The 25,009-nt window shown below is 29.6% G+C and overlaps 3 protein-coding genes, 2 long non-coding RNA genes and 1 other non-coding gene across 7 annotated transcripts; 2 read left to right on the plus strand and 4 right to left on the minus strand.

Annotated features, from left to right (window-relative positions):
• LOC109329834 (33 kDa ribonucleoprotein, chloroplastic) lies at positions 221 to 2,637 on the minus strand. The gene is made up of 4 exons (XM_019563694.1): positions 2,279 to 2,637; positions 1,027 to 1,128; positions 615 to 920; positions 221 to 524 (listed from the first exon to the last, which is right to left on the minus strand). Exons 1-4 carry the CDS (start codon positions 2,624 to 2,626, stop codon positions 465 to 467), a joined length of 816 nt encoding a protein of 271 aa, XP_019419239.1. The 5' UTR covers positions 2,627 to 2,637; the 3' UTR covers positions 221 to 464.
• Positions 3,383 to 7,493, plus strand: LOC109330014 (conserved oligomeric Golgi complex subunit 4-like). Its single transcript, XM_019563969.1, has 3 exons — positions 3,383 to 3,939; positions 4,548 to 5,688; positions 6,676 to 7,493. The coding sequence occupies exons 1-3, from the start codon at positions 3,443 to 3,445 to the stop codon at positions 7,303 to 7,305; spliced, it is 2,268 nt and encodes a 755-aa protein (XP_019419514.1). The 5' UTR covers positions 3,383 to 3,442; the 3' UTR covers positions 7,306 to 7,493.
• TRNAC-GCA lies at positions 8,553 to 8,624 on the plus strand. The gene has a single exon. It is a non-coding gene; the product is annotated as a tRNA-Cys (tRNA).
• On the minus strand, positions 9,944 to 11,555 carry LOC109328981 (60S acidic ribosomal protein P1-like). Of its 2 annotated transcripts, none has more exons than XM_019562638.1 (4): positions 11,442 to 11,555; positions 11,238 to 11,313; positions 10,300 to 10,515; positions 9,944 to 10,218 (listed from the first exon to the last, which is right to left on the minus strand). In XM_019562638.1, exons 2-4 carry the CDS (start codon positions 11,304 to 11,306, stop codon positions 10,165 to 10,167), a joined length of 339 nt encoding a protein of 112 aa, XP_019418183.1. In that variant the 5' UTR covers positions 11,307 to 11,313; positions 11,442 to 11,555; the 3' UTR covers positions 9,944 to 10,164. The 2 variants fall into 2 exon arrangements, with proteins under 2 accessions (XP_019418183.1, XP_019418182.1); XM_019562637.1 differs by having other exon boundaries at positions 11,238 to 11,316; positions 11,453 to 11,476.
• On the minus strand, positions 13,726 to 14,371 carry LOC109328982. Its single transcript, XR_002105499.1, has 2 exons — positions 14,053 to 14,371; positions 13,726 to 13,873 (listed from the first exon to the last, which is right to left on the minus strand). It is a non-coding gene; the product is annotated as an uncharacterized LOC109328982 (long non-coding RNA).
• Positions 22,569 to 23,214, minus strand: LOC109329516. The gene is made up of 2 exons (XR_002105542.1): positions 22,896 to 23,214; positions 22,569 to 22,716 (listed from the first exon to the last, which is right to left on the minus strand). It is a non-coding gene; the product is annotated as an uncharacterized LOC109329516 (long non-coding RNA).

A 25,009-nucleotide genomic window follows, 5' to 3' on the forward strand; every position in this document is an offset into this window, starting at 1 on the left:
TAGAAGAAATTGTTTTAAGGTCATAGAACAAAAGCAAACATTTCAAACCTATAATGATATAAAATAATTTTTCATAAAGACCAATTAAAATCTAATTCATTCCATTCCATTTTATAGGCACTGATTAAAAACAATTTTAAGCTTAGAAGAAAATGGATCTAGTGTATGATGCTTCTATTTATGTATTTGAAGAATGAAAAGGTTAGATATACACTACTTAAGAATATTAATACTCACCTTGTCATTGACCATAATTTGAATAATTTTCACAAAATCATGTTCCAAAAAACAGAGAACTTTGCTTTTGCTGATTAATACAACAAAGATAAAGAACATGAATCCAATTTTGATGGAACTGCCACAATAAGTCACTCAATCAATCTCAGCAATACATACCACAGCAGAGAGCTTCTTTTTGCTGAAACAACCAAAATTACAGGCATCTCTAAGCAGATTTTGAAGCTTCAGCTTAACTCGGACTTGTCGACTCCTTCTCTAACCACTAGTTTACGGCCACCAAAGTCCTGCAAGAAAGACCAGACATAGATAGCATCAGACACAAGTGACCTAAACTAAGAAGCACAACATTAAGAAGTGGGTAAAACAGATTTTACTATTCCATTGATGGACATTGCTGCATCACGTTCTCCCGCTGTAAGGAAAGAGACAAACGCGTAGACTCGGGTTCTCCCCTCCCTCTGATCTATCAGTATCCTTAAACTTGTCACAGTACCATATTTAACAAAGAGATGTCTTAATTCTTCAGGCCTAATAGGCCTGGGAAGATTTCCAACATACAACTTATGAGGACCTTCATAGTATATAACTTTCCTGGGTGATGAGTTCAGTATCTTGAGATTCTTCCCTCTACGATTCATCTCAACCGAAAATCTAACCCGCATTTCGCGCCCACCAACATCCTTTAGTTTTGACAAAGGAAAAAAGGAGGAAAAAAACAAGATTTCAGATCAAATAGCCAGGGCAACAAAAATCAAATACAAGCAGGGAGGCAAGTTTCATACTAACCAATCCATCCAATGCAGAAACTGCATTTCTTGCTGAGTTAATAGATCCCAATGTGACATAAGCGCACCCTTTACTTTCACCAGTCTCAGCATTCCGGCTAACCTGCACCAGAGCAGTTAAGTATAAACACAAGGGCTTGTGATGATATCATCGTACTTATCTCACTGCATTGCTGATTCCCAACTTGGGATTGTGGTGATGAAAACTTTAGAAAAATGGCACGATCTACTTTATCAACAACAACATTATCAACAACAACAACCAAGCCTTTATCTTAAAAGGTAGGGTCGGCTACATGGATCAAACAACGTCATAATACTCTATCATAAATCATACATGATCTACTTTATCAATTTAGATAAATGAATACATGGAATAAACTATCAACCTCTACGGTATATACAATAATAGAGAAAAAAAATGGGTTTTACGACAATATTCGCAAAATAGGGTAGCTTGCATTTAGATTATTATTTAAAGGAAAGGTTGTTGCTTAGTGACCATGAGGTTATGGATTCAAATCCTGGAAACAGTCCATCTTCTGCTTGTGGGATAATGCTACATAAATCTCCCCTTCCTAGCCTCCACTAATTGGGAGCCTCGTGCACTGAGGCGACCCTTTAGTTAAATTTATCTCTGAAAAATGTGGCTGATTTCACATAAGGCTTCAAAGGGAAGAATCTCATTTTAGTCCTAGAGAGTATTACACCTAATGGAATTGGTCTTTTTCGAGAATAAAGAGACCAATTTCAGCAGTCTCAACATCACGCAGCAACAAATTAAGTACGGTTTTCAACCGTGGTTTCCGTTACTTACATTTACCACAATCGCAGGAAAATGCTAGTAATGTGACCGCAACCACAATTACAGTATATCAAACCACAAAAATCAAAACCCTAGATGAACACAAGGCCTTGTATTTCACATTTCATAATACTGAACTAAATTCCTGATTCATAATTTACCATTACTATAACGAAAACTTCACAACACTTGTCTATCTTGCTTAGCAATGAAAAAACAAATAAACAAAAAAAGCTATCAACAATATATCTACAGTACATATAATCTATACTAACAGAAAAATCTGATAATCTACCGGATCGGCACGAACGACACCATAATACTCTATCATGAAACATCATATGTTTATTTAATTACATTTATCTCCAATTCATTCTTAATCGTTTTTGTATATGGTTTTTGACGGAATTTAAATTAATTAAAATAAAATGAGAAATTGGAAATAAACCTCAACAGATAAAACATCACCATGAGGCTTGAACAAATTAAGTAAATAATCAGAATCAATGCTTCTTGGAATGTTACAAACGTAAACTTCAGTAGCTATTGGTTTCTTCCATTGTTCTTCTTCTTCTTCTTTTTCTTCTTCGTTTGAAACGACGTCGTTTTCACGTTCTGTTACTAATGCTGAAAACGGTGTTAGAACCCTAGCTTTATAAGTTAAGAGAATGGGAAGTGATGAAAATGAAACGCATCGTTTTGATGAAGCTAGAAATTGAAGCTTATCCTTTGAGGAATAATAAGAAGAAGAAGAAGAAGGAGTGAGAGAAAGAGATAAAGTAGAATTCGTTGTCATTTTTTTTAAGCTATGGAATTTCTCACAACTTGAATTTTTAAAGAAAAACCAATTGGTGATTATTGAAATTTTTATAAACGATGTCGTTTTGAAAAATCTGTTTTATTTATGTGTTATTTTAGACAAAAAAATTAAATTTTAATCTATTTGTTTTGTTTAATTTCTTTTTTTAAGCAAAACAATAAGATAACCATGCCTAAACAATAAGATATTCATAATTTCATATTTTTCTACCATTCATATAAAAAAAATGAAAAAGGTTTAAATGATTACTAAATTTATTTTTGCTCGACCCAACTTTGTTTGAGAGAAAATAAAAAATAAAATAAAAATACTTCATGAAAACTTTTATGTGTAGATTAATTAATCCCTAAGAAGTTATTTTGCAAGAAAATATGGGCTAATTTTTTTTTGTAAACAATTTAATCCCTACACATTAATAAAATTGGTTAAATGTCATAAAAATTTGATCATCAATTCATATGATTGAATGGAACTTTAAGATCTTTCAAGACCAAATTGTCATTTGGACAAAATTTATACTCATTAATTTTGGTAATTTTTAGTTTCTTTTTAATTTTCAAGTATGATAAATGAAACAAACAATAACTAACAAATCGTTGGTCTAAGTATAGGGCCCATTGATCATAAAGGTGGGTCGATGATTTGATAACTGAGAACAACACTTGTTGGAATAAATCCCTGAAAATACCCGGGTCTATAAAACGACGTCGTTTGAAGCATTCTGCGTACATTTCTTGTATGTTAAAATGATCCATTCCCAGATCTAATAAAACCAGTTAATTTGAAAACGCAATGGGTTCCACTCCCACACTGAAGAACAACAACACAATGGATCAAGAAAACGGCACCGTTTCATCTCCAATTTCCGCCACCGTATCATCCTCCATAGAGTGGGGCACACCGGAAGCCGTAGAATACGTTCGATCCCTAACCGAAGTTGGCGCCATGACGCGCCTCCTCCACGAGTGTATCGCACACCAACGAGCCTTAGATTTTGAACTCGACGATCTCTTATCTCAGCGTAACGATCTCGATAAACACCTTCTTCATCTTCAACGCTCTTCTGAAGTTCTCAACATTGTTAAATCTGACTCTGATTACATGCTTAACAATGTTTCTTCTACTTGTGATCTCGCTGATGACGTCAGCAGGAAGGTTCGTGAGCTTGATCTAGCGCAGTCGCGCGTGAGATCCACGCTTTTGAGGATTGATGCGATTGTTGAGAGGGGGAATTGTTTGGAAGGTGTGTATAGGGCGCTTGATTCCGAGGATTATGAATCCGCGGCGAGGTATTTTGTTCAGATTTCATTTGATTTAGGGTTTATTTTTGTTTGATGTAATTATGTTAGGATCTCATTTTTGGAATTAGAATCATTGTTTGTGGCTCTTTGTTTTGATGTAAAGTTGAAAAGTGAGTAATTGAATTGGAAATGTTTGGTAAGATTAATTGTGATTTAGTGCGTGCTTGGTAACATCATTAACAAATTAGTGCCTATTTGACTAGAAATGTCCACACATTGGTGTTTGGTAAATGAGCTTGTTTCGATAAGCTAGGTGCTTATAAATTTGTATTTGATAAGTTACTTTAGGTAGTTTATAAGCTAGGGGATTATTCAATTTTACACCTATTAGCTAGTTTATCAGTTAATCTTACCGAATGGTTTCGAACTTTCGATTCAACCAACTAGTTTATCAGCTCTTAACTTTGGTCAAATAAGCTAGTCAAGCTACTTTATGGTGTGTTAGCAAACAGACTCTATATGATTTTGTGCCAGTCTTATATATAAGACCATCCTCCTTCTGTACATTTGAACGTTCAGAATTACAGTCTTATTCATATATATTTTCCATATGTTATGTTGTGTCTCTGTTTGCAACATGATATATTTTCTAACAGGTATGTGCAGGGTTTTCTTAAGATTGATGCTGAGTACAAGGATTGTGGGAATGATGAGAGGGAGAGGTTGATGAGCGCGAAGAAGCAGCTTGAAGCGATTGTGAGGAAGAAGCTCTCGGTCGCAGTGGATCAGAGAGATCACGGCTCGATTTTGAGGTTTATTCGGCTTTATACACCGCTAGGGTTGGAGGAGGAGGGGTTGCAGGTCTATGTTGGTTATTTGAAGAAAGTAATTGGGATGAGGTCGAGGGTCGAGTTTGAACAATTGGTGGATCTGATTGAACAGAGAAATAATGGAAGCAATGTTAATGTTAATTTTGTTTTGTGTTTGACTAATTTGTTTAAGGATATCGTGTTGGCGATTGAAGAGAATAATGAGATTTTGAGTGGTTTATGTGGTGAGGATGGGATTGTGTATGCGATTTGTGAGCTACAAGAGGAATGTGATTCGCGAGGTTCTGTGATTTTGAAAAAGTATATGGAATATAGGAAGTTAGCTAAGTTGTCATCTGAGATCAATGCACAGAACAGTAATTTATTGGCAGTTGGAGGAGGTGCCGAGGGACCGGATCCGCGAGAGGTTGAGTTGTACTTGGAGGAGATTCTGTCACTTATGCAATTGGGCGAGGATTATACAGAGTTTGCGATTTCGAAGATCAAAGGTCTTACTTCTGTGGACCCCGAGTTGGTCCCTCGTGCGACGAAGGCTTTCAGGAGCGGTAGTTTCAGTAAGGTTGCACAAGATTTAACTGGATTTTATGTGATTCTGGAAGGGTTCTTCATGGTGGAAAATGTTAGGAAAGCTATACGGATTGATGAACAGGTGCCTGATAGCCTTACCACTTCTATGGTGGATGATGTATTCTATGTATTGCAGAGTTGTTTGCGAAGAGCAATATCCACTTCGAATATAAGTTCTGTTATAGCGGTTTTGAGTGGTGCTAGTAGTTTATTGACCAATGAGTATCAGGAAGCCTTACAGCAGAAAATAAGGGAGCCGAACCTTGGTGCAAAGCTGTTCTTTGGTGGTGTTGGCGTGCAGAAAACTGGGACAGAAATTGCAACAGCTTTAAATAATATCGATGTTAGCAGTGAATATGTTCTGAAGCTGAAGTATGAAATTGAAGAACAGTGTGCTGAGGTTAGTGGTGTTATTTTTAGTACTTTACAGTTATATTTAACAATGAAATTCATCGAAGCAGTAAATAGGATTGGTATGTCATTTGTGTTATGTAAGTTGTGTACCATTAGAAGGTAATTTGATAGGGACCCACTTACTACCGGAGTAAGCATAAGAAGTTACTCCCCATCTCATCCCTTCATTTAAATTACTTACTCCTGTAGAGTAAGTAATTACTTACTTCTTACACTTACTCCTGTAGAGTGGTCAAATTTGTATTAATTCTTGGTTGATATTTATTTATGTAAACATGTGGATAATTGATTAAAGAAATGCTCTCAAATTTCTGTGTCGTTGAATTTGTACACGACTTAGAGTGACATGGGTTAGAGTACGACAATGATGCTTTGCTGCTATGATCATAAGTAGAGTTTTATTTGTGATGGACAAATAAGTCGGAGATAAATATAGGAAAATAGCAAATATAGAACACAACAATTTCAAGGATGTTATTATTCCCTGAATGGTATGATACATAGATGGTCAAATTTGTAGTAATTCTTGGTTGATATTTGTTTACATAAACAAGTCGATAATTGATTAAAGAAATGCTCTCAAAGTATGCTTTGGAAGTGGTGTTATTCATGATTTTACTTTAAAATAACTCTATGTATACGTGTTTAATGTGCTTGTTCTTTTAGAAATCATTTATTTAACAATCTCGGTGACCCCAAAGATAACTCTGTTTATCTGATTATAATCCTCCCATGCTCCTTTTATAGTTCTATATGTTCACATCGCGTATAACTGTATCTCTTTGTAACCTTAAAAGTCACACTCATGATGATGTATGATTGGTTGAGAATATTAAAAAAAATTACATTCTTTGTTTTAACTGTATTTTAGTCATAAACTGTTTGTCATATTTTTATCTACGGAAGTTTACTTTGCCTATCTGTTTTATTCATTCTAAATTGCAGCACTAACCGACTTAATTACTTTATACAGGTTTTTCCTGCACCGGCAGATCGAGAGAAGGTAAAATCATGTTTGTCTGAAATGGGAGAAAGCAGCAATGCTTTCAAACAAGCCTTGAATGCTGGCATAGAACAACTTGTGGCAACCATTACACCACGAATACGGCCAGTTTTAGACAGTGTAGGAACAATTAGCTATGAACTTTCAGAGGCCGAGTATGCAGATAATGAGGTGAATGACCCATGGGTTCAAAGACTTCTCCATGCTGTGGAGACAAACGTAGCATGGCTGCAGCCGCTGATGACCGCCAACAACTACGACACTTTTGTTCATTTGGTTATCGACTTCATCGTGAAAAGGCTTGAAGTAATTATGATGCAGAAAAGATTCAGTCAGCTTGGTGGTCTTCAGCTTGACAGAGATACTCGAGCTTTGGTAAGCCATTTTAGCATCATGACTCAGCGAACTGTTCGGGACAAGTTTGCTCGTCTCACTCAAATGGCAACAATTCTAAACTTAGAAAAAGTGTCTGAGATTCTTGATTTCTGGGGAGAAAACTCTGGACCTATGACATGGAGATTAACTCCGGCAGAGGTTAGGCGCGTATTGGGTCTACGAGTTGATTTTAAACCAGAAGCTATAGCTGCTCTAAAGTTGTAATTCCCCTCTTCTTGATCTCTTTACATTCATTATTTTTAGTGTTTGGATAGCTAAACATAAAAATTATGTAATGTTATTTGCATTATGCTGACTTCAAAAGCAAAAGAGTTGTAATCAGATTTGCCCCACAAGATTGTTCTTGCTTATTTTACATGTAGCATCTTGTGTGAAACAGGCATTTTTCTTCATTTTATATTGTCAAATTTTGAAATAAGTAAATAATTTTTTGTAAATATATTATTTTTTACATTTGAAGGTTGATGTTAGATTTTAAGATAGGAAAGGATTGCACCAAAGTCCAAATCACTTCCTTTAGACTAACAGTTTTTTTCCAAACAGAACACAATTTATGGTGCTCAAATTATAGGCTCGGTATCGGAAATAACCTCTCCGTTTGTGGGGTATGGTTGTGTATATTTATCTTCCCCGTACCTCACTAAGTAGGAGTTTTATGCACTTGTTTGCCTTTTTTTAAATTCTAAGATTGATCTACAATTACTTATTTACAGGTCTGTAACTAATGGACATTGAATTTGAAAATGATCAATAATTTTGGGTACTGAATTATTAAGTATTAATTTAGGGTCCTACTTTAATTTTTCAAATGATTCAAGAACCTATTATGAAAACATTTGTTAGCAACCCACCTTCTAAGTCTAGCCATGTCTTTTGAAGTTTTGATAACACAACAACTAGTGGGGAGCATATACGACGTCTCACATACGATGTCTCATAGTTTGTGTCACTTCATGTGCTATGAGTTTGTGATTGGTTAGAAAAATTCATGACACATAGAGTGACACAAACTGCGAGACAATAAATATGTATCCCGCCTAATGACTCATATCACCCATTTTTAAACCCATTTCTTGTCTATTTTCTAAGTTTACTCATTTTATTTTTTTCTATTTTTATTTTTATTCTTTACTCACACTCTTCATCAACCAATCAATGTAACAAGAGTAAAGCTGGGTTAGTTTGTTCAACAAAAACAATCAAAATATGGAGTTATTGTTTTATTACGTCATTTTCCTTTACTAGTGAAGATAAGAAATTTAGTATTTTGAAACTAAAAAATACAATATAATACGAACCTTTCAAGTGTTAAGTGGACCAGTACAAAATCAAAAATTATAAAATGCAGATCTATGTAATTTCATCACTAACTCTTATTAAATCAATATCTAATTTAATCTATCACTTGATTTTTTTTTTCAATTACAAATCTATCACTTGAGCAACACATTGGGTCCATAGCTCAGTGGTAGAGCATTTGACTGCAGATCAAGAGGTCACCAGTTCGAACCCGGTTGGGCCCTTTTTTATTAAATTTTAATAAAATTTGAGTCTGTGAATTGAGTTTGACTCAGTTATAGTTCAACTCATTAAGTTCGACTCATATATATTGAAATTTTTTAATTTTATACAAAACATAGCAGGTTAGGTTTTGCCTTAAACAATGAGAACCTATATGGCATATAGGACTCTCAACTTTGTTTGTTTACATGTTTAAAAAGTTTCGCATTGGTGTGACATGTTTAAAAGTGTGGGCCCTTTTTAACTTTTAATAAAATTTGAGTTTGTGAATCGAGCATGATCTAATTATAGTTCAATTCATTAGGTTTATGAACTGAACTTTTAATTTTATACAAAATATGCCAGGTCAGACTTTGCCTTAAACATGCATATCATATATAGTATGAACGACCCTGAGTCTCGTCTGTTTGCACATTTTAAAATTTTCAAAGTATATGTCTGACATATTTAAAGTTTGAACTAACATGTTAGCTTATCTAAAGGCATGTTATACTATAAAGGTCTTGAAATAGATTATGTCTATATTTAAATAGGATAATAGGTCGATTCTTAACTAGTTATTCAAATCCTAACAACTAAATTATATTCTTGTTTACATTTTTATATTAATATTATATAAATAAAAATATTACTTATATTAAATAATATAATATAATTTAATAGGTTGGCCGGATTAATAGGTTTTTCAAATAGCCTATAGCCTAAAATCAGACTTATTCAACTAAATATGTTTTTTAAAAGCCTAAGTTTAACCTAATTACTAAAAAAGTCTAACTAGACTTATCTTGTTACCTTTAAATATGCATATTATTTTTATTTCTTTGATTTTGGAGTGTAATGACATTTCCTGAATTGTAGCGAAATTATACAACTCATCCTTTTTTTTAAATGTACCTACATTACACTGATTACTCATATATGAGAAATATAAGTTACACTATCATCCCAAAAAAATTATTTAACATATGGGTATTAGCATGAAATAATCCTACAACATCATCCCAAAATTGTTGATGGTTTATAGTTTTAATGTTGTATCAAACTTCTTTTTAATTAATTCCATTTTTTTCATAATTACCTATCATTCTACTCCACTCCCCATCACTTAGAAAAGCATAAACTAAGAAACTAGAGAAAAACTTGAGAGAACAATAAAACATTACCAACATATTAAGAATTTAATTTCAATTAAAATTTAGTTATAAATGATAACATCAAAAATCATAAATACACGTGTCTCTAAATCTGACGTGGCATATGTGTCTTCATACAAATTTTCCCGACAACTATAAAGAAACATTCTATTGTTTGCTTCATAATCATGATAATATAATCTCATAAATTTGGAAGAAATATGAACTATCAAAATTGCTTGTGCAACCATTCAAAGACATAGTATCAAACAGAAGTTGACAACATTAACATTTGTCTAGTCTCAATTATCAAAATGGACAAAAACTAACATTTGGAAATTCTTAGTACTAAAAATAATATCATAAGTAAACTCATAGGAACAAAAAACAATTAACTGAGACCGAGCTCCTAATCAAACAAACCGAATCCCATATCATCATCGCTCTCTTCTTTGGGTTCTTCCTGTAAAATTGCGACAAACAAATGTCATGTCAACAATAGAGTTCGGCGATGACAGCAACGATGTTATCAGTAAAGAATTACCTGCTGAGGAGCTGGAGCGGCGGCAGCAGCAGCAGCAGCGCCGCCAGCTGCAGCAGCAACTGGTGCTGCTGCAATAGCTACTGGTGCTCCACCGCCTCCAGCACTCGCTATCAAATCCCCGAGATTACGCTTCTCAGCAAGCTTAGCAATTAAGATGGGCCAATAAGATTCAACTTGAACATTGGCGCTTTTCAATACGGCGGAGATTTTGTCAGCCTATTAACAGTGAATTAAGGAGAAACACATCATCTTCAAACAAATTTATAACAAACCTATAACTCACACTTCCCTTGTACTTGAATTGATTCCAAGTCATTACAACCAAAGAAAAAAATGTAGATTAGTCTGAATTCCTTTAAACATGTATATGTAACTAGTAATATCCACTTTCTCCCGAAAAAGAAAAGTTCATGTTTTTTTATTCATTCCACTTTACCCTAAGCTTCAATTAATTCCAAATTTATACCAATGCCTACAAGAACAAACATATTTAGATTATCCTCAATTCTAGTATTTGATTGAATTACACTTATCATTACTTAACTTGATCGAAAATCGACGCCCAGAAGAAAAATTGAACAAATTGCTTTCAACAATTTTATGTAAACAGTTATAACAATTTTCTTCCTACAAAAAAGGATCACATTTTTTTTGTCAATTTTACTTCACCAGCAATTCAATTGATCCAAAAATATACTCCAACAAGATGAATTTAGATTCGACCCAAATTCTTTCAACAAAATTACATAAATAGTTAGAAAACTTTCTTCCTACACAAAAAGTTCATATCTTTTCACTAATTCTACTTACCCAATACTTCAACTGATCCAAAATATATACCAACAATTAAAAAAACATAAACTAAAAATATAAGATGAATCAAACATTAGCATTACTATACATTAAGAAAAAACATTAGGGCACAAAAAAAAGGATACAGTAATAGGAATTTGATCATCGTGAAGGACCAAAGCAGCGTAACTGGAAGCAATTTCTCCAAGCGACATTTTCACACTACAAATTCACAAAACAATTGAAGAAGAAAAAAACACAATTGAAGTGAAAATTCAAAATTACAAAAAAAAAATTCAACTTTTCAAAACAAAATTGTAATGGAAATAAGAAATTCGAAACAATCAAACCTCGAAATAGAGAAAGATAGAAAGAGATTGTAGAATAGTGAAGTACAAGCCGCAAGTGTAATGCGAATTTAGGGTTTAAATATGGATTAAGGGGAAAACCATAGATGAGTGTTGTTATTGGGCTTCTCATTAGTTTAAGCCTCTTTTCTACAAAAATTTTATTTTATATTCACCTCTTTTTTTTATTTATAGAAAGCCGAATTCATTTTCGAGAAAAAATGTATACAATGAGAATGTAAGAATTTTATATACTATTAGTGATTTTTTAAAAAGTAATACAAATGAACGATAGATAGTATACTAATTGTATATAAATCTTTATACTATTAATGTATAGATATTGTACTATTCATTTTATACTAAGGTCATGGCACATTTAAAAACCGTTTGATCTAGTTAAAAAGGAATGTTTTGTTCTAGAGCTTAAACAAGTAGTTTTCAATACGGATAACATGTGGTTTTTTATAGGACTATCTTATCATGGTTTCAAGCATGAATTTAGTTGATTCTAATTAAGGCTATAAATGAGTCAAACCAAGTAGGGTTAGAGTTCAGTTTGATTTAACTCGACAAGGATTTGTTCATCTTGAAACTCGAATCGAGTTTGATACGGGTTATTTTGTAACTCGAGTTTAGTTCGATTAAAGTTCACAAATTGTTCAGGTCAGCTTGAATTGGTTTATTTGGACAAATCAAATAATTAATTCATTTTTAAAAAATACTACATAAAGTTATATATAAAGTCAGTTCATGAACCTAACAAGTCGAACTATATTCAACTCAAGTTCGGCTCGTTTATTTAACGAGTTCAATTTCTAGCTCGAGTTTAACTAGTGTGGTTCATGAACCAAGTTTATCAAACTAAATAATAAGTCGGATTACGAACAAATATCGAGATGATTCCATTCTTTGCTAGCCCTAATTCTAACTCAAATAGAAGGCCCTAATTGCCAAATCTACCTTAAACTAATAGTACAAATATAAAAAATTAGTTGTTATGATTAAACTATATTCGACTTCTAAGACTTCCATCTTGTACTTCAGCAATTCCAAATCAAGAGGAATTAGACTCATTCAAATTATGTTTCTTTGAGATTTATCCACTTTAAGTATCATTCTCTAGTTGCATAATATATGAATCAACAAAAACCGCTACCAAGACCATAAATAAACAATCAATATTCTGAACGGAATGTAAAAATGTATCAAAATAATAAATTTAATATTGATGTATTGATAATGCAATAATTTTTTTACAATCAACACATAAAAGCAATATATGTGAAAATTGATAAAATATAAACCTTATAAAAAAAACTTTATATTCAAAGTATATAAATATTAAACTCCAAACTACTTTCAACTTTCTGAATGATCCATGCAACTAGAGAATGATACTTAAAGGGTGCATAGGGTTTGAGATATGGGAAGGTTTTTGTGAAAGATTGTAAAAAAAAGTTATCCTTTGTTCTTAGACAAATAAATATATCATATTTATCACTATTAACACTAATTAATCCATACTTTAATTTTTAGATTAATAATTTGTGAAAATAATTAAATGATTATTTTTGTGATCCATTATTATCCAAGTATTTGTCCAACCTAATAATGCATGTTCTCTAAACCCGTTATGCTTAGTTGGTGCATTCAAAGTCACATCAACATAACCTTCATAACCTTATGGATACAAGTACAATTTGGTTAACATAACCTTCATTACCTTATTCAACTAAATTCTCATCAATTATAGTTGCTTATCTAACAATAAATATTCATCACCTCATAAATTATCGGCTATATATCCTTAATTAAACTACTTTTTGGGTTATCATATCTTAAACCATTAATTTAAATTTTCCATATTGAAAAATATAATATAATTTAAACTACAAGTAATTGGTATATTACTTTGTTTTGTGATCAATGGAGTACAATGATAATCAACAAAAAATCCCTAAACAACATAAAGTTATCAAGAAAGTATTAGTCTTAGTATATAACAATCACAAAGTTGAATTTGAACACAAAAATTAAGACAATAAAATGTGAAAATGTATAATATATACTTCATGATTAAGCCACAATCCTTTGATGATGCTACCACCACTCAAACACAAACTCAACTTAGTATAACTAATGTTATCGTTTTACAAAGCATTCACCTTTAAATTACAAGCCAACAATTTTATCTTTATCTACAAAGACAAAAAAACGTATTTGTCTACAAAGTTTTCAAATGTAGAAAAAATACCTAAGTACATGTATATAATTGGGTTTTGCCTTCTATAATTATGCTTGATTTATGATGAAACTATAAACTTAAAATGACCCTTTAACACACTTACATTAAATATAGACAAGACACTTGCACATGAACAAAGATGATCATCAATCATCATTCATCACCATGTTCTTGAATTGCCCTTAAACTCGGGTGGACATCTGATGTCCTACACTTAGTATTACTTCATGTGTCATGACTTTATGATTGGTCAGAAAATTACTTAAAAATTAAATTTAAATTTAAATTTATTTTTTCAACCAATCACAAGGTTATGACACGTGAAGTGAGACTAAGTGTGGGAGAGTAGATCTACATCCCTTAAACTCCAACCATCCCCAACATTAGAAACAACAACACTAGCATGAAGCCTCCCCTTTGAACATTCTTGAATTATTAAATGTCCAAGTTCTAAATTTCCTTTGCTCATCTTCACCTTCCATAGTAAATCATTGAATTTGCCCTTACTCATTCTCACCTTGATTCTCACACCTTCATGATTCAATGGGTGCACTACACCTTTATTGCTTCTCTTCTTACCAAACAAAGCATTACCCATAATTGTGAATCTACCTCTCTCTTTATTAGTGTTTGCTTCTTTTAAGATATATCACCTTGCAATTTGAGCTCTTTCAATTATTTTTGTTTCAATGGATTAATTGAATCACCAATCACCGGCCTCATTAAATAGATAAATTTGCATACATTAAGTAACGTGTAGGGCTTGGATATTATAATTGACAATTTGACTTATAAAGAAACGTCCATGCTTGGATGAAGCATAGGACCACATTCATTATGCTCCACATAAATATAAGAGTAAATAATTATTTCAATCTATCATGTTTTTCGACTTTTCAGTTTGGTTCTTCAAAAATTGAAAAACCCAAAGTGATCCTAAATTTTTTAAATGTAAGTTAAGTTTGTCATTTTTAATTACAAATTGGTCTCTATCACGTGTTGTAAAATATCCTAAAATGAACTAATTTGACTCATATTTAAAATTTGTGGAAACCGTTTTGAGTTTTTTAATTTTTGAGAGATGAAACGGATAAGATCGAAAAACATGTTACACTAAATGTACATTAGCTCTACATATAAATATGCTATACTCATTAATTTTCATTACCCTTTTATCAATAAAGATACCCGTCTCATTTAAAATTTTGCTAACTTGTTTTTACGAATGGGAAAAGGTTAGCTTAGACTAGATGTTGCCTTAAATAAATCGAATTTATATTGAATATAGGAGTTTAGATTTGATCTGTTTAGTTGTTTAAAAAAATGAAAGTTTATCACTACTCTCTTTAAAGTCTTACTTGATTTATTAGCCTAATTATAGGCCTATTATATTATAAGATCTTGAAATATGTTAGCCTGTCTATATTTAAATAGATTAGAAGATATATTTTTACCTTAACTCATCAAATTTCAAACCATAACAATTATATTATATTTTTGTACATATTTTATATTAAAAATTCATATATGATAATATTACTTAATACGTATTTTAGATGATCTAACTTTTGGTCTGTTAAGTTAAATAGATTTTTTTTAAAACTTGAGTGTGACCTATTTACGAAAGAAGTTTGATGTGACATAAAATGTTATAAGGGAAGTAATATGCTTCATATAGGTGATGTATCATGTTTCAATCCTTACCTATTAGTGACAAATTATATATATTAATGGAAAGGGTATCTATATTACATTAATGGAAAGGGTATCTATATTACAGATAGGTGGATGGTAATACCCACAATTGGGTCTATATTTTATAACCTATGAGTAATTGGATCCGAGATTTTAAAATTTATTGTTGAATGGATTTGGAAAATAAGTTACCTAGACCTGGACTCACAAATCTTATATATATGCATATATACACAGGATAACATAACTATAATGTCATGCTAATCATAATTATATTGTTATATTGTTAATCCATAATTATAATATACTATTGATAATATGGTTTTATATTATTAAGTAATGATATTATATTGTTAATCCATGATTGTGATATTATGTTATACTGATTAAACCGTTCTTGTTAAATAATTTTTTCATTATGATGTTATGTTGTTAAGAAGTGATGTTATATTGTTAATCTATAAATGTCATGTAAAGTTACATTGATTAATGATTCTTAATAAATAAATTTCCGTCATAATGTTTAAGTAGTGTCTTTGTTTTATAATTTTGTTTGAGTAAAAGAAAATATGTTTAACCGACAATTTAAATCGTGTTTAATAAAAAATTAAATTGTCTTTAATAAAGAAATTAAATTGTGTCTAAATTATGTTTTTAATTTTTATTATTTATCTTATTTTGACTGTCTAAAACACATATAAGATTATAAGAAAGAGACGCGTAATTCTATAAGTTGTTTGTAATTATTTTTAATATTTTCTAATTTTTTAGATATTAATGAATAATCAAGGACTCACAAATAGAAGACTCAACGATTATCAACACAAGTCCGGGACAAGTACATATCAAATGAAGCAAACTTTGAGAATTGCCAACTTGTGATTCAAAAGGGGAAAGCCATATGTGTCACATTTTTCTAACAATGAATTATTATTATGACTTATGGCTGCTCCTCATTATCATTTACAATTCCATAGCTATTCTACATACGTCATTTATTTAGGGATTTAATACGTATATACTGACAGTGTAAGTATTTTTTATACTATCGACAAATCTACACGACTAATATGTTAACTATCATTGATTGACTTTCAAACAAAAGTATTACAAATCAATGATAGATGATGTGTTGAAAGCATAAAAAACTTTATTTAGTTATTTTCTCTAGTTGGCCAATAGAAAAGTTGGGTCATTGCTCTTGTTTGTATTTTAAATTCTATTAGTTTAGTCATGTTATCAAACAAAAAGGACAAAAATCTGGTTTCTAACTTTTACTTTCAAAGTACAATACAAAAAAACTTCCAAAAGCAGCCCAAATAAGATTGTACATAAAATTATGATTTTAAATATGGATCTATAACGAGATATAAAACTATATCGTGACCACAATTATGCATGCATCGATCGGATTTACTTGAAATGTCAAAATTTTGAGAGTTTTGAAATAGCGATCAAAATCATGTGGGATACATGCAATCAATTAAGTACATGTACACAATTTTCCCCTAACCTTGTATTTAAACTTTCAAATAATTGAATTGAAATGGAAAACATTTTCAAAAGTTATTTTTTAATTTCATAAATTGTTTACATTCTCCTACAATACAAAATTGGATAAGGAAGGTAATTTCTTCCATTTACAGAATTCTTTACTTGGATATTTAAATTTGGTATTTTTTAATAAAAAACAAATATATAATATAATAATAACATGTATATATATACAAAAAACTATTCTAAAATAACCCAATTTTTAAAGTATATTTTTATATTTAGATGACCCAAAGATTGTAAATCATAGTATCATATGTTTAAAAGATGTAAATTAATTTCATTACAAAATGAAAATCATAATATTTTAAAATACGTGGTGATGAAAACCACATAATTAAACAACACGAAACATTTAAAAAAACAAAGAACGGAACAGAACGAAGAAAAACATTTAAATTAAGAGGTAAGCATATATAATGAATATTGAATTCTCCATATGTTCATATGCAAGCTATTAAATTTTATTATAGCTAAACATTCTTTGAGGATAATCATAAAGGTTTGATATTTGTGTGTAGTATATGTATTATAAAATATTTTCTAAACATATCTAATTCAATATTTATTATATCAGTAAATTATCTACAGATTAAGATTATGTACATTTCCTTAAAAAAAATAGAGATCCATTCAGTGATGAATAACATTCCTAAGAAGTATTGTTTTATGTACACAAAAAAGTAATTTTAATCCTCTAATTAACCTTGTAAATTCAAGACCTAATAATTATAGAATATCTCATCTAAATTACCAATTAGCCCTCAGTCACACCAACAGCAAAGACATTATTTTCAATAATCACATGCAACCCCGAAAACAACAATATGGTCTTAACCTCATTAGACGAAGTCGATTATATGAATATTGAGATTAATTTATCACATTTACTTGATATTATACATTATTTTTATTCTCATTTATTTGTTCTCTTTTATGTTAAATTCTTTTTGAATTGGACATTTTGGAGGAAGGAGATTTTTATGTACTAAATTACTGATTTGACTAATGATTTTCCATTTCGATTTTTTATTTATTTAAAATCTAATTAAAATATGAAGAATTAAAATAGCCATTTTCATATCCAATGAGCTTTTTCATTTAGGAGATCTATTATTTAAATTAACTTGTGTACAAGTTTTTTTATTAAAGATAATGTATTGAATTTATTGTTAAAAACCTGGCTGAGACTGCCCAGTTCAACCATAAATTAGACATCTGATTGGTTCTAGTCTCCCATTGAATCGATTTTTGTATCAAAATCAGGTTGAATTAATTAACTCAGTCGATTTAAGCCTAAAATTTATAACTCGAATGGTCGGACTAACCTAGTAAACCAAAAAATTTAAAACAAAAAAAAACAAAACAACATCCTTTTTATGTACAAAAAAACAATATCCTTTTGAAATAAAATAAATCAATTTTTTAAATTTATTTGTAACTATGTATGTGAGTTGTTACTCATGTTATATCAAAATTCTGTTATTTAATTAGATTTTAAATTTAGTGTACACTTTTATTGTAATTAACGCAATGCATATATTATTTGATTATGTTTTTAATTTATTTGTAAAATTTTATAGTAGTCAAATCTTATTTGTTGATTATTTAATTATGTATGATAATGTCTTTTAAAGTTGTAATATAAAGCTATTAAATAATATTAGCTAATAATATAATTTTTAGAATTTTTAATGTAAATTGAATCAATCAACTAAATTATTGATTCATTTATCCAACTAATGACTCATTGATTTAATACATTGGGCAAGTTTAATCACACTAATCTGAATTATTAGTCTTGGACTGTTTGTAGTCATGATTAATTGAAAGGGTTGACAAAGTCAGAATCTTAAAAGATTTGTCTTTTATTTAATGTTTTATAATTGTACCATCATTAAATCACACAACTTTACCATCTATTTAGTTTGTCCAATAGAAATTTCATTAATAAAAAATGTATATTTAATAGCTGAAAAGTAATGAGAGAGAATAATGCGATAGAGATGACTTTTTTATTTGTTAGGTTGAAAAAAAAAAGTAAGAATATAATATATATGCACTGATAGTATAAAGATTTATATATAGTTAATGTATTATTTACCATTTTTTTGTATTAATATCAGTAGTAATTAAATATGAATCATAAATAATACAATGTTAATATAAAAATATCTAGAAGGAAATTGTGATGGAAAATAAAACACTACATTTTTTGTGCAATGTTTTTAAAAATCTTACACTATGCCTGAATCGCATTTAACAATAATTCTTTAACAACGCTTTCTAGTACAACACTGTTAAATACAATATGGAAGATAATTAAGGCGTTCTTTTAAATAATCGTTATTAAATTTAATAGGTGGATATAACTTTAATTGCACTTTCGTCAAGAAGTATTATTATATGTTTACCTAAGATACTCAATGATATTTTTTTTAAGCAAACACTATTGATTTGAATCTATTTAACAGAGTTTGCTTAAATAAGTGTTATTAAATGTGACATATCAACACAATTCATTACAATAATTGTTATTAAAAGTCACACATTTAACAGTGCTTACTTTAATAAGTGCAATTAATAGTCATATGTTAAAAAAATGCGTGTTTTAGTTATTATTTAATATGTATTTATGAAATTATTTAATTTTATTTTGGAAGATATAACTCGAGTAAATATTATATGAAAGTAATTCAAATTGTTAACATAAACTCATGCTAGTTTTTCATATATAACACAACTTGGTCACACATATACGAAAAATGCAATTGTTTATTACTTCAAAAAATATTATAAATCACCAACCAATATTATTAAAATAGAATATTAAGATATGTGATTTGACACAACCAAAACTCATATTTGGTAAGTAAATTATGTTATTTGTCATTAAAAATATACTCCAACAAGATGAATTTAGATTCGACCCAAATTCTTTCAACAAAATTACATAAATAGTTAGAAAACTTTCTTCCTACACAAAAAGTTCATATCTTTTCACTAATTCTACTTACCCAATACTTCAACTGATCCAAAATATATACCAACAATTAAAAAAACATAAACTAAAAATATAAGATGAATCAAACATTAGCATTACTATACATTAAGAAAAAACATTAGGGCACAAAAAAAAGGATACAGTAATAGGAATTTGATCATCGTGAAGGACCAAAGCAGCGTAACTGGAAGCAATTTCTCCAAGCGACATTTTCACACTACAAATTCACAAAACAATTGAAGAAGAAAAAAACACAATTGAAGTGAAAATTCAAAATTACAAAAAAAAAATTCAACTTTTCAAAACAAAATTGTAATGGAAATAAGAAATTCGAAACAATCAAACCTCGAAATAGAGAAAGATAGAAAGAGATTGTAGAATAGTGAAGTACAAGCCGCAAGTGTAATGCGAATTTAGGGTTTAAATATGGATTAAGGGGAAAACCATAGATGAGTGTTGTTATTGGGCTTCTCATTAGTTTAAGCCTCTTTTCTACAAAAATTTTATTTTATATTCACCTCTTTTTTTTATTTATAGAAAGCCGAATTCATTTTCGAGAAAAAATGTATACAATGAGAATGTAAGAATTTTATATACTATTAGTGATTTTTTAAAAAGTAATACAAATGAACGATAGATAGTATACTAATTGTATATAAATCTTTATACTATTAATGTATAGATATTGTACTATTCATTTTATACTAAGGTCATGGCACATTTAAAAACCGTTTGATCTAGTTAAAAAGGAATGTTTTGTTCTAGAGCTTAAACAAGTAGTTTTCAATACGGATAACATGTGGTTTTTTATAGGACTATCTTATCATGGTTTCAAGCATGAATTTAGTTGATTCTAATTAAGGCTATAAATGAGTCAAACCAAGTAGGGTTAGAGTTCAGTTTGATTTAACTCGACAAGGATTTGTTCATCTTGAAACTCGAATCGAGTTTGATACGGGTTATTTTGTAACTCGAGTTTAGTTCGATTAAAGTTCACAAATTGTTCAGGTCAGCTTGAATTGGTTTATTTGGACAAATCAAATAATTAATTCATTTTTAAAAAATACTACATAAAGTTATATATAAAGTCAGTTCATGAACCTAACAAGTCGAACTATATTCAACTCAAGTTCGGCTCGTTTATTTAACGAGTTCAATTTCTAGCTCGAGTTTAACTAGTGTGGTTCATGAACCAAGTTTATCAAACTAAATAATAAGTCGGATTACGAACAAATATCGAGATGATTCCATTCTTTGCTAGCCCTAATTCTAACTCAAATAGAAGGCCCTAATTGCCAAATCTACCTTAAACTAATAGTACAAATATAAAAAATTAGTTGTTATGATTAAACTATATTCGACTTCTAAGACTTCCATCTTGTACTTCAGCAATTCCAAATCAAGAGGAATTAGACTCATTCAAATTATGTTTCTTTGAGATTTATCCACTTTAAGTATCATTCTCTAGTTGCATAATATATGAATCAACAAAAACCGCTACCAAGACCATAAATAAACAATCAATATTCTGAACGGAATGTAAAAATGTATCAAAATAATAAATTTAATATTGATGTATTGATAATGCAATAATTTTTTTACAATCAACACATAAAAGCAATATATGTGAAAATTGATAAAATATAAACCTTATAAAAAAAACTTTATATTCAAAGTATATAAATATTAAACTCCAAACTACTTTCAACTTTCTGAATGATCCATGCAACTAGAGAATGATACTTAAAGGGTGCATAGGGTTTGAGATATGGGAAGGTTTTTGTGAAAGATTGTAAAAAAAAGTTATCCTTTGTTCTTAGACAAATAAATATATCATATTTATCACTATTAACACTAATTAATCCATACTTTAATTTTTAGATTAATAATTTGTGAAAATAATTAAATGATTATTTTTGTGATCCATTATTATCCAAGTATTTGTCCAACCTAATAATGCATGTTCTCTAAACCCGTTATGCTTAGTTGGTGCATTCAAAGTCACATCAACATAACCTTCATAACCTTATGGATACAAGTACAATTTGGTTAACATAACCTTCATTACCTTATTCAACTAAATTCTCATCAATTATAGTTGCTTATCTAACAATAAATATTCATCACCTCATAAATTATCGGCTATATATCCTTAATTAAACTACTTTTTGGGTTATCATATCTTAAACCATTAATTTAAATTTTCCATATTGAAAAATATAATATAATTTAAACTACAAGTAATTGGTATATTACTTTGTTTTGTGATCAATGGAGTACAATGATAATCAACAAAAAATCCCTAAACAACATAAAGTTATCAAGAAAGTATTAGTCTTAGTATATAACAATCACAAAGTTGAATTTGAACACAAAAATTAAGACAATAAAATGTGAAAATGTATAATATATACTTCATGATTAAGCCACAATCCTTTGATGATGCTACCACCACTCAAACACAAACTCAACTTAGTATAACTAATGTTATCGTTTTACAAAGCATTCACCTTTAAATTACAAGCCAACAATTTTATCTTTATCTACAAAGACAAAAAAACGTATTTGTCTACAAAGTTTTCAAATGTAGAAAAAATACCTAAGTACATGTATATAATTGGGTTTTGCCTTCTATAATTATGCTTGATTTATGATGAAACTATAAACTTAAAATGACCCTTTAACACACTTACATTAAATATAGACAAGACACTTGCACATGAACAAAGATGATCATCAATCATCATTCATCACCATGTTCTTGAATTGCCCTTAAACTCGGGTGGACATCTGATGTCCTACACTTAGTATTACTTCATGTGTCATGACTTTATGATTGGTCAGAAAATTACTTAAAAATTAAATTTAAATTTAAATTTATTTTTTCAACCAATCACAAGGTTATGACACGTGAAGTGAGACTAAGTGTGGGAGAGTAGATCTACATCCCTTAAACTCCAACCATCCCCAACATTAGAAACAACAACACTAGCATGAAGCCTCCCCTTTGAACATTCTTGAATTATTAAATGTCCAAGTTCTAAATTTCCTTTGCTCATCTTCACCTTCCATAGTAAATCATTGAATTTGCCCTTACTCATTCTCACCTTGATTCTCACACCTTCATGATTCAATGGGTGCACTACACCTTTATTGCTTCTCTTCTTACCAAACAAAGCATTACCCATAATTGTGAATCTACCTCTCTCTTTATTAGTGTTTGCTTCTTTTAAGATATATCACCTTGCAATTTGAGCTCTTTCAATTATTTTTGTTTCAATGGATTAATTGAATCACCAATCACCGGCCTCATTAAATAGATAAATTTGCATACATTAAGTAACGTGTAGGGCTTGGATATTATAATTGACAATTTGACTTATAAAGAAACGTCCATGCTTGGATGAAGCATAGGACCACATTCATTATGCTCCACATAAATATAAGAGTAAATAATTATTTCAATCTATCATGTTTTTCGACTTTTCAGTTTGGTTCTTCAAAAATTGAAAAACCCAAAGTGATCCTAAATTTTTTAAATGTAAGTTAAGTTTGTCATTTTTAATTACAAATTGGTCTCTATCACGTGTTGTAAAATATCCTAAAATGAACTAATTTGACTCATATTTAAAATTTGTGGAAACCGTTTTGAGTTTTTTAATTTTTGAGAGATGAAACGGATAAGATCGAAAAACATGTTACACTAAATGTACATTAGCTCTACATATAAATATGCTATACTCATTAATTTTCATTACCCTTTTATCAATAAAGATACCCGTCTCATTTAAAATTTTGCTAACTTGTTTTTACGAATGGGAAAAGGTTAGCTTAGACTAGATGTTGCCTTAAATAAATCGAATTTATATTGAATATAGGAGTTTAGATTTGATCTGTTTAGTTGTTTAAAAAAATGAAAGTTTATCACTACTCTCTTTAAAGTCTTACTTGATTTATTAGCCTAATTATAGGCCTATTATATTATAAGATCTTGAAATATGTTAGCCTGTCTATATTTAAATAGATTAGAAGATATATTTTTACCTTAACTCATCAAATTTCAAACCATAACAATTATATTATATTTTTGTACATATTTTATATTAAAAATTCATATATGATAATATTACTTAATACGTATTTTAGATGATCTAACTTTTGGTCTGTTAAGTTAAATAGATTTTTTTTAAAACTTGAGTGTGACCTATTTACGAAAGAAGTTTGATGTGACATAAAATGTTATAAGGGAAGTAATATGCTTCATATAGGTGATGTATCATGTTTCAATCCTTACCTATTAGTGACAAATTATATATATTAATGGAAAGGGTATCTATATTACATTAATGGAAAGGGTATCTATATTACAGATAGGTGGATGGTAATACCCACAATTGGGTCTATATTTTATAACCTATGAGTAATTGGATCCGAGATTTTAAAATTTATTGTTGAATGGATTTGGAAAATAAGTTACCTAGACCTGGACTCACAAATCTTATATATATGCATATATACACAGGATAACATAACTATAATGTCATGCTAATCATAATTATATTGTTATATTGTTAATCCATAATTATAATATACTATTGATAATATGGTTTTATATTATTAAGTAATGATATTATATTGTTAATCCATGATTGTGATATTATGTTATACTGATTAAACCGTTCTTGTTAAATAATTTTTTCATTATGATGTTATGTTGTTAAGAAGTGATGTTATATTGTTAATCTATAAATGTCATGTAAAGTTACATTGATTAATGATTCTTAATAAATAAATTTCCGTCATAATGTTTAAGTAGTGTCTTTGTTTTATAATTTTGTTTGAGTAAAAGAAAATATGTTTAACCGACAATTTAAATCGTGTTTAATAAAAAATTAAATTGTCTTTAATAAAGAAATTAAATTGTGTCTAAATTATGTTTTTAATTTTTATTATTTATCTTATTTTGACTGTCTAAAACACATATAAGATTATAAGAAAGAGACGCGTAATTCTATAAGTTGTTTGTAATTATTTTTAATATTTTCTAATTTTTTAGATATTAATGAATAA

This window comes from Lupinus angustifolius, chromosome LG16, assembly GCF_001865875.1.
Source record: "Lupinus angustifolius cultivar Tanjil chromosome LG16, LupAngTanjil_v1.0, whole genome shotgun sequence".
In the NCBI taxonomy this organism is placed as follows: Eukaryota; Viridiplantae; Streptophyta; class Magnoliopsida; order Fabales; family Fabaceae; genus Lupinus; species Lupinus angustifolius.

Bases quoted from the DNA above. Each gene is read 5' to 3' on its own strand.
- LOC109330014 (XM_019563969.1), top strand. From the start codon at position 3,443: ATGGGTTCCACTCCCACACTGAAGAACAACAACACAATGGATCAAGAA. The intron at 3,940-4,547 runs GTATTTTGTTCA...ATTTTCTAACAG, and splicing joins GATTATGAATCCGCGGCGAG to GTATGTGCAGGGTTTTCTTA. The intron at 5,689-6,675 runs GTTAGTGGTGTT...TACTTTATACAG, and splicing joins TTGAAGAACAGTGTGCTGAG to GTTTTTCCTGCACCGGCAGA.
- LOC109328981 (XM_019562638.1), bottom strand. From the start codon at position 11,306: ATGTCGCTTGGAGAAATTGCTTCCAGTTACGCTGCTTTGGTCCTTCAC. The intron at 10,516-11,237 runs GTATCCTTTTTT...CACTGTTAATAG, and splicing joins ATGATCAAATTCCTATTACT to GCTGACAAAATCTCCGCCGT. The intron at 10,219-10,299 runs GTAATTCTTTAC...GCAATTTTACAG, and splicing joins CCGCTCCAGCTCCTCAGCAG to GAAGAACCCAAAGAAGAGAG.
- LOC109329834 (XM_019563694.1), bottom strand. From the start codon at position 2,626: ATGACAACGAATTCTACTTTATCTCTTTCTCTCACTCCTTCTTCTTCT. The intron at 921-1,026 runs GTTAGTATGAAA...TCAAAACTAAAG, and splicing joins TTTCTGCATTGGATGGATTG to GATGTTGGTGGGCGCGAAAT. The intron at 525-614 runs GTAAAATCTGTT...TCTTTCTTGCAG, and splicing joins CAATGTCCATCAATGGAATA to GACTTTGGTGGCCGTAAACT.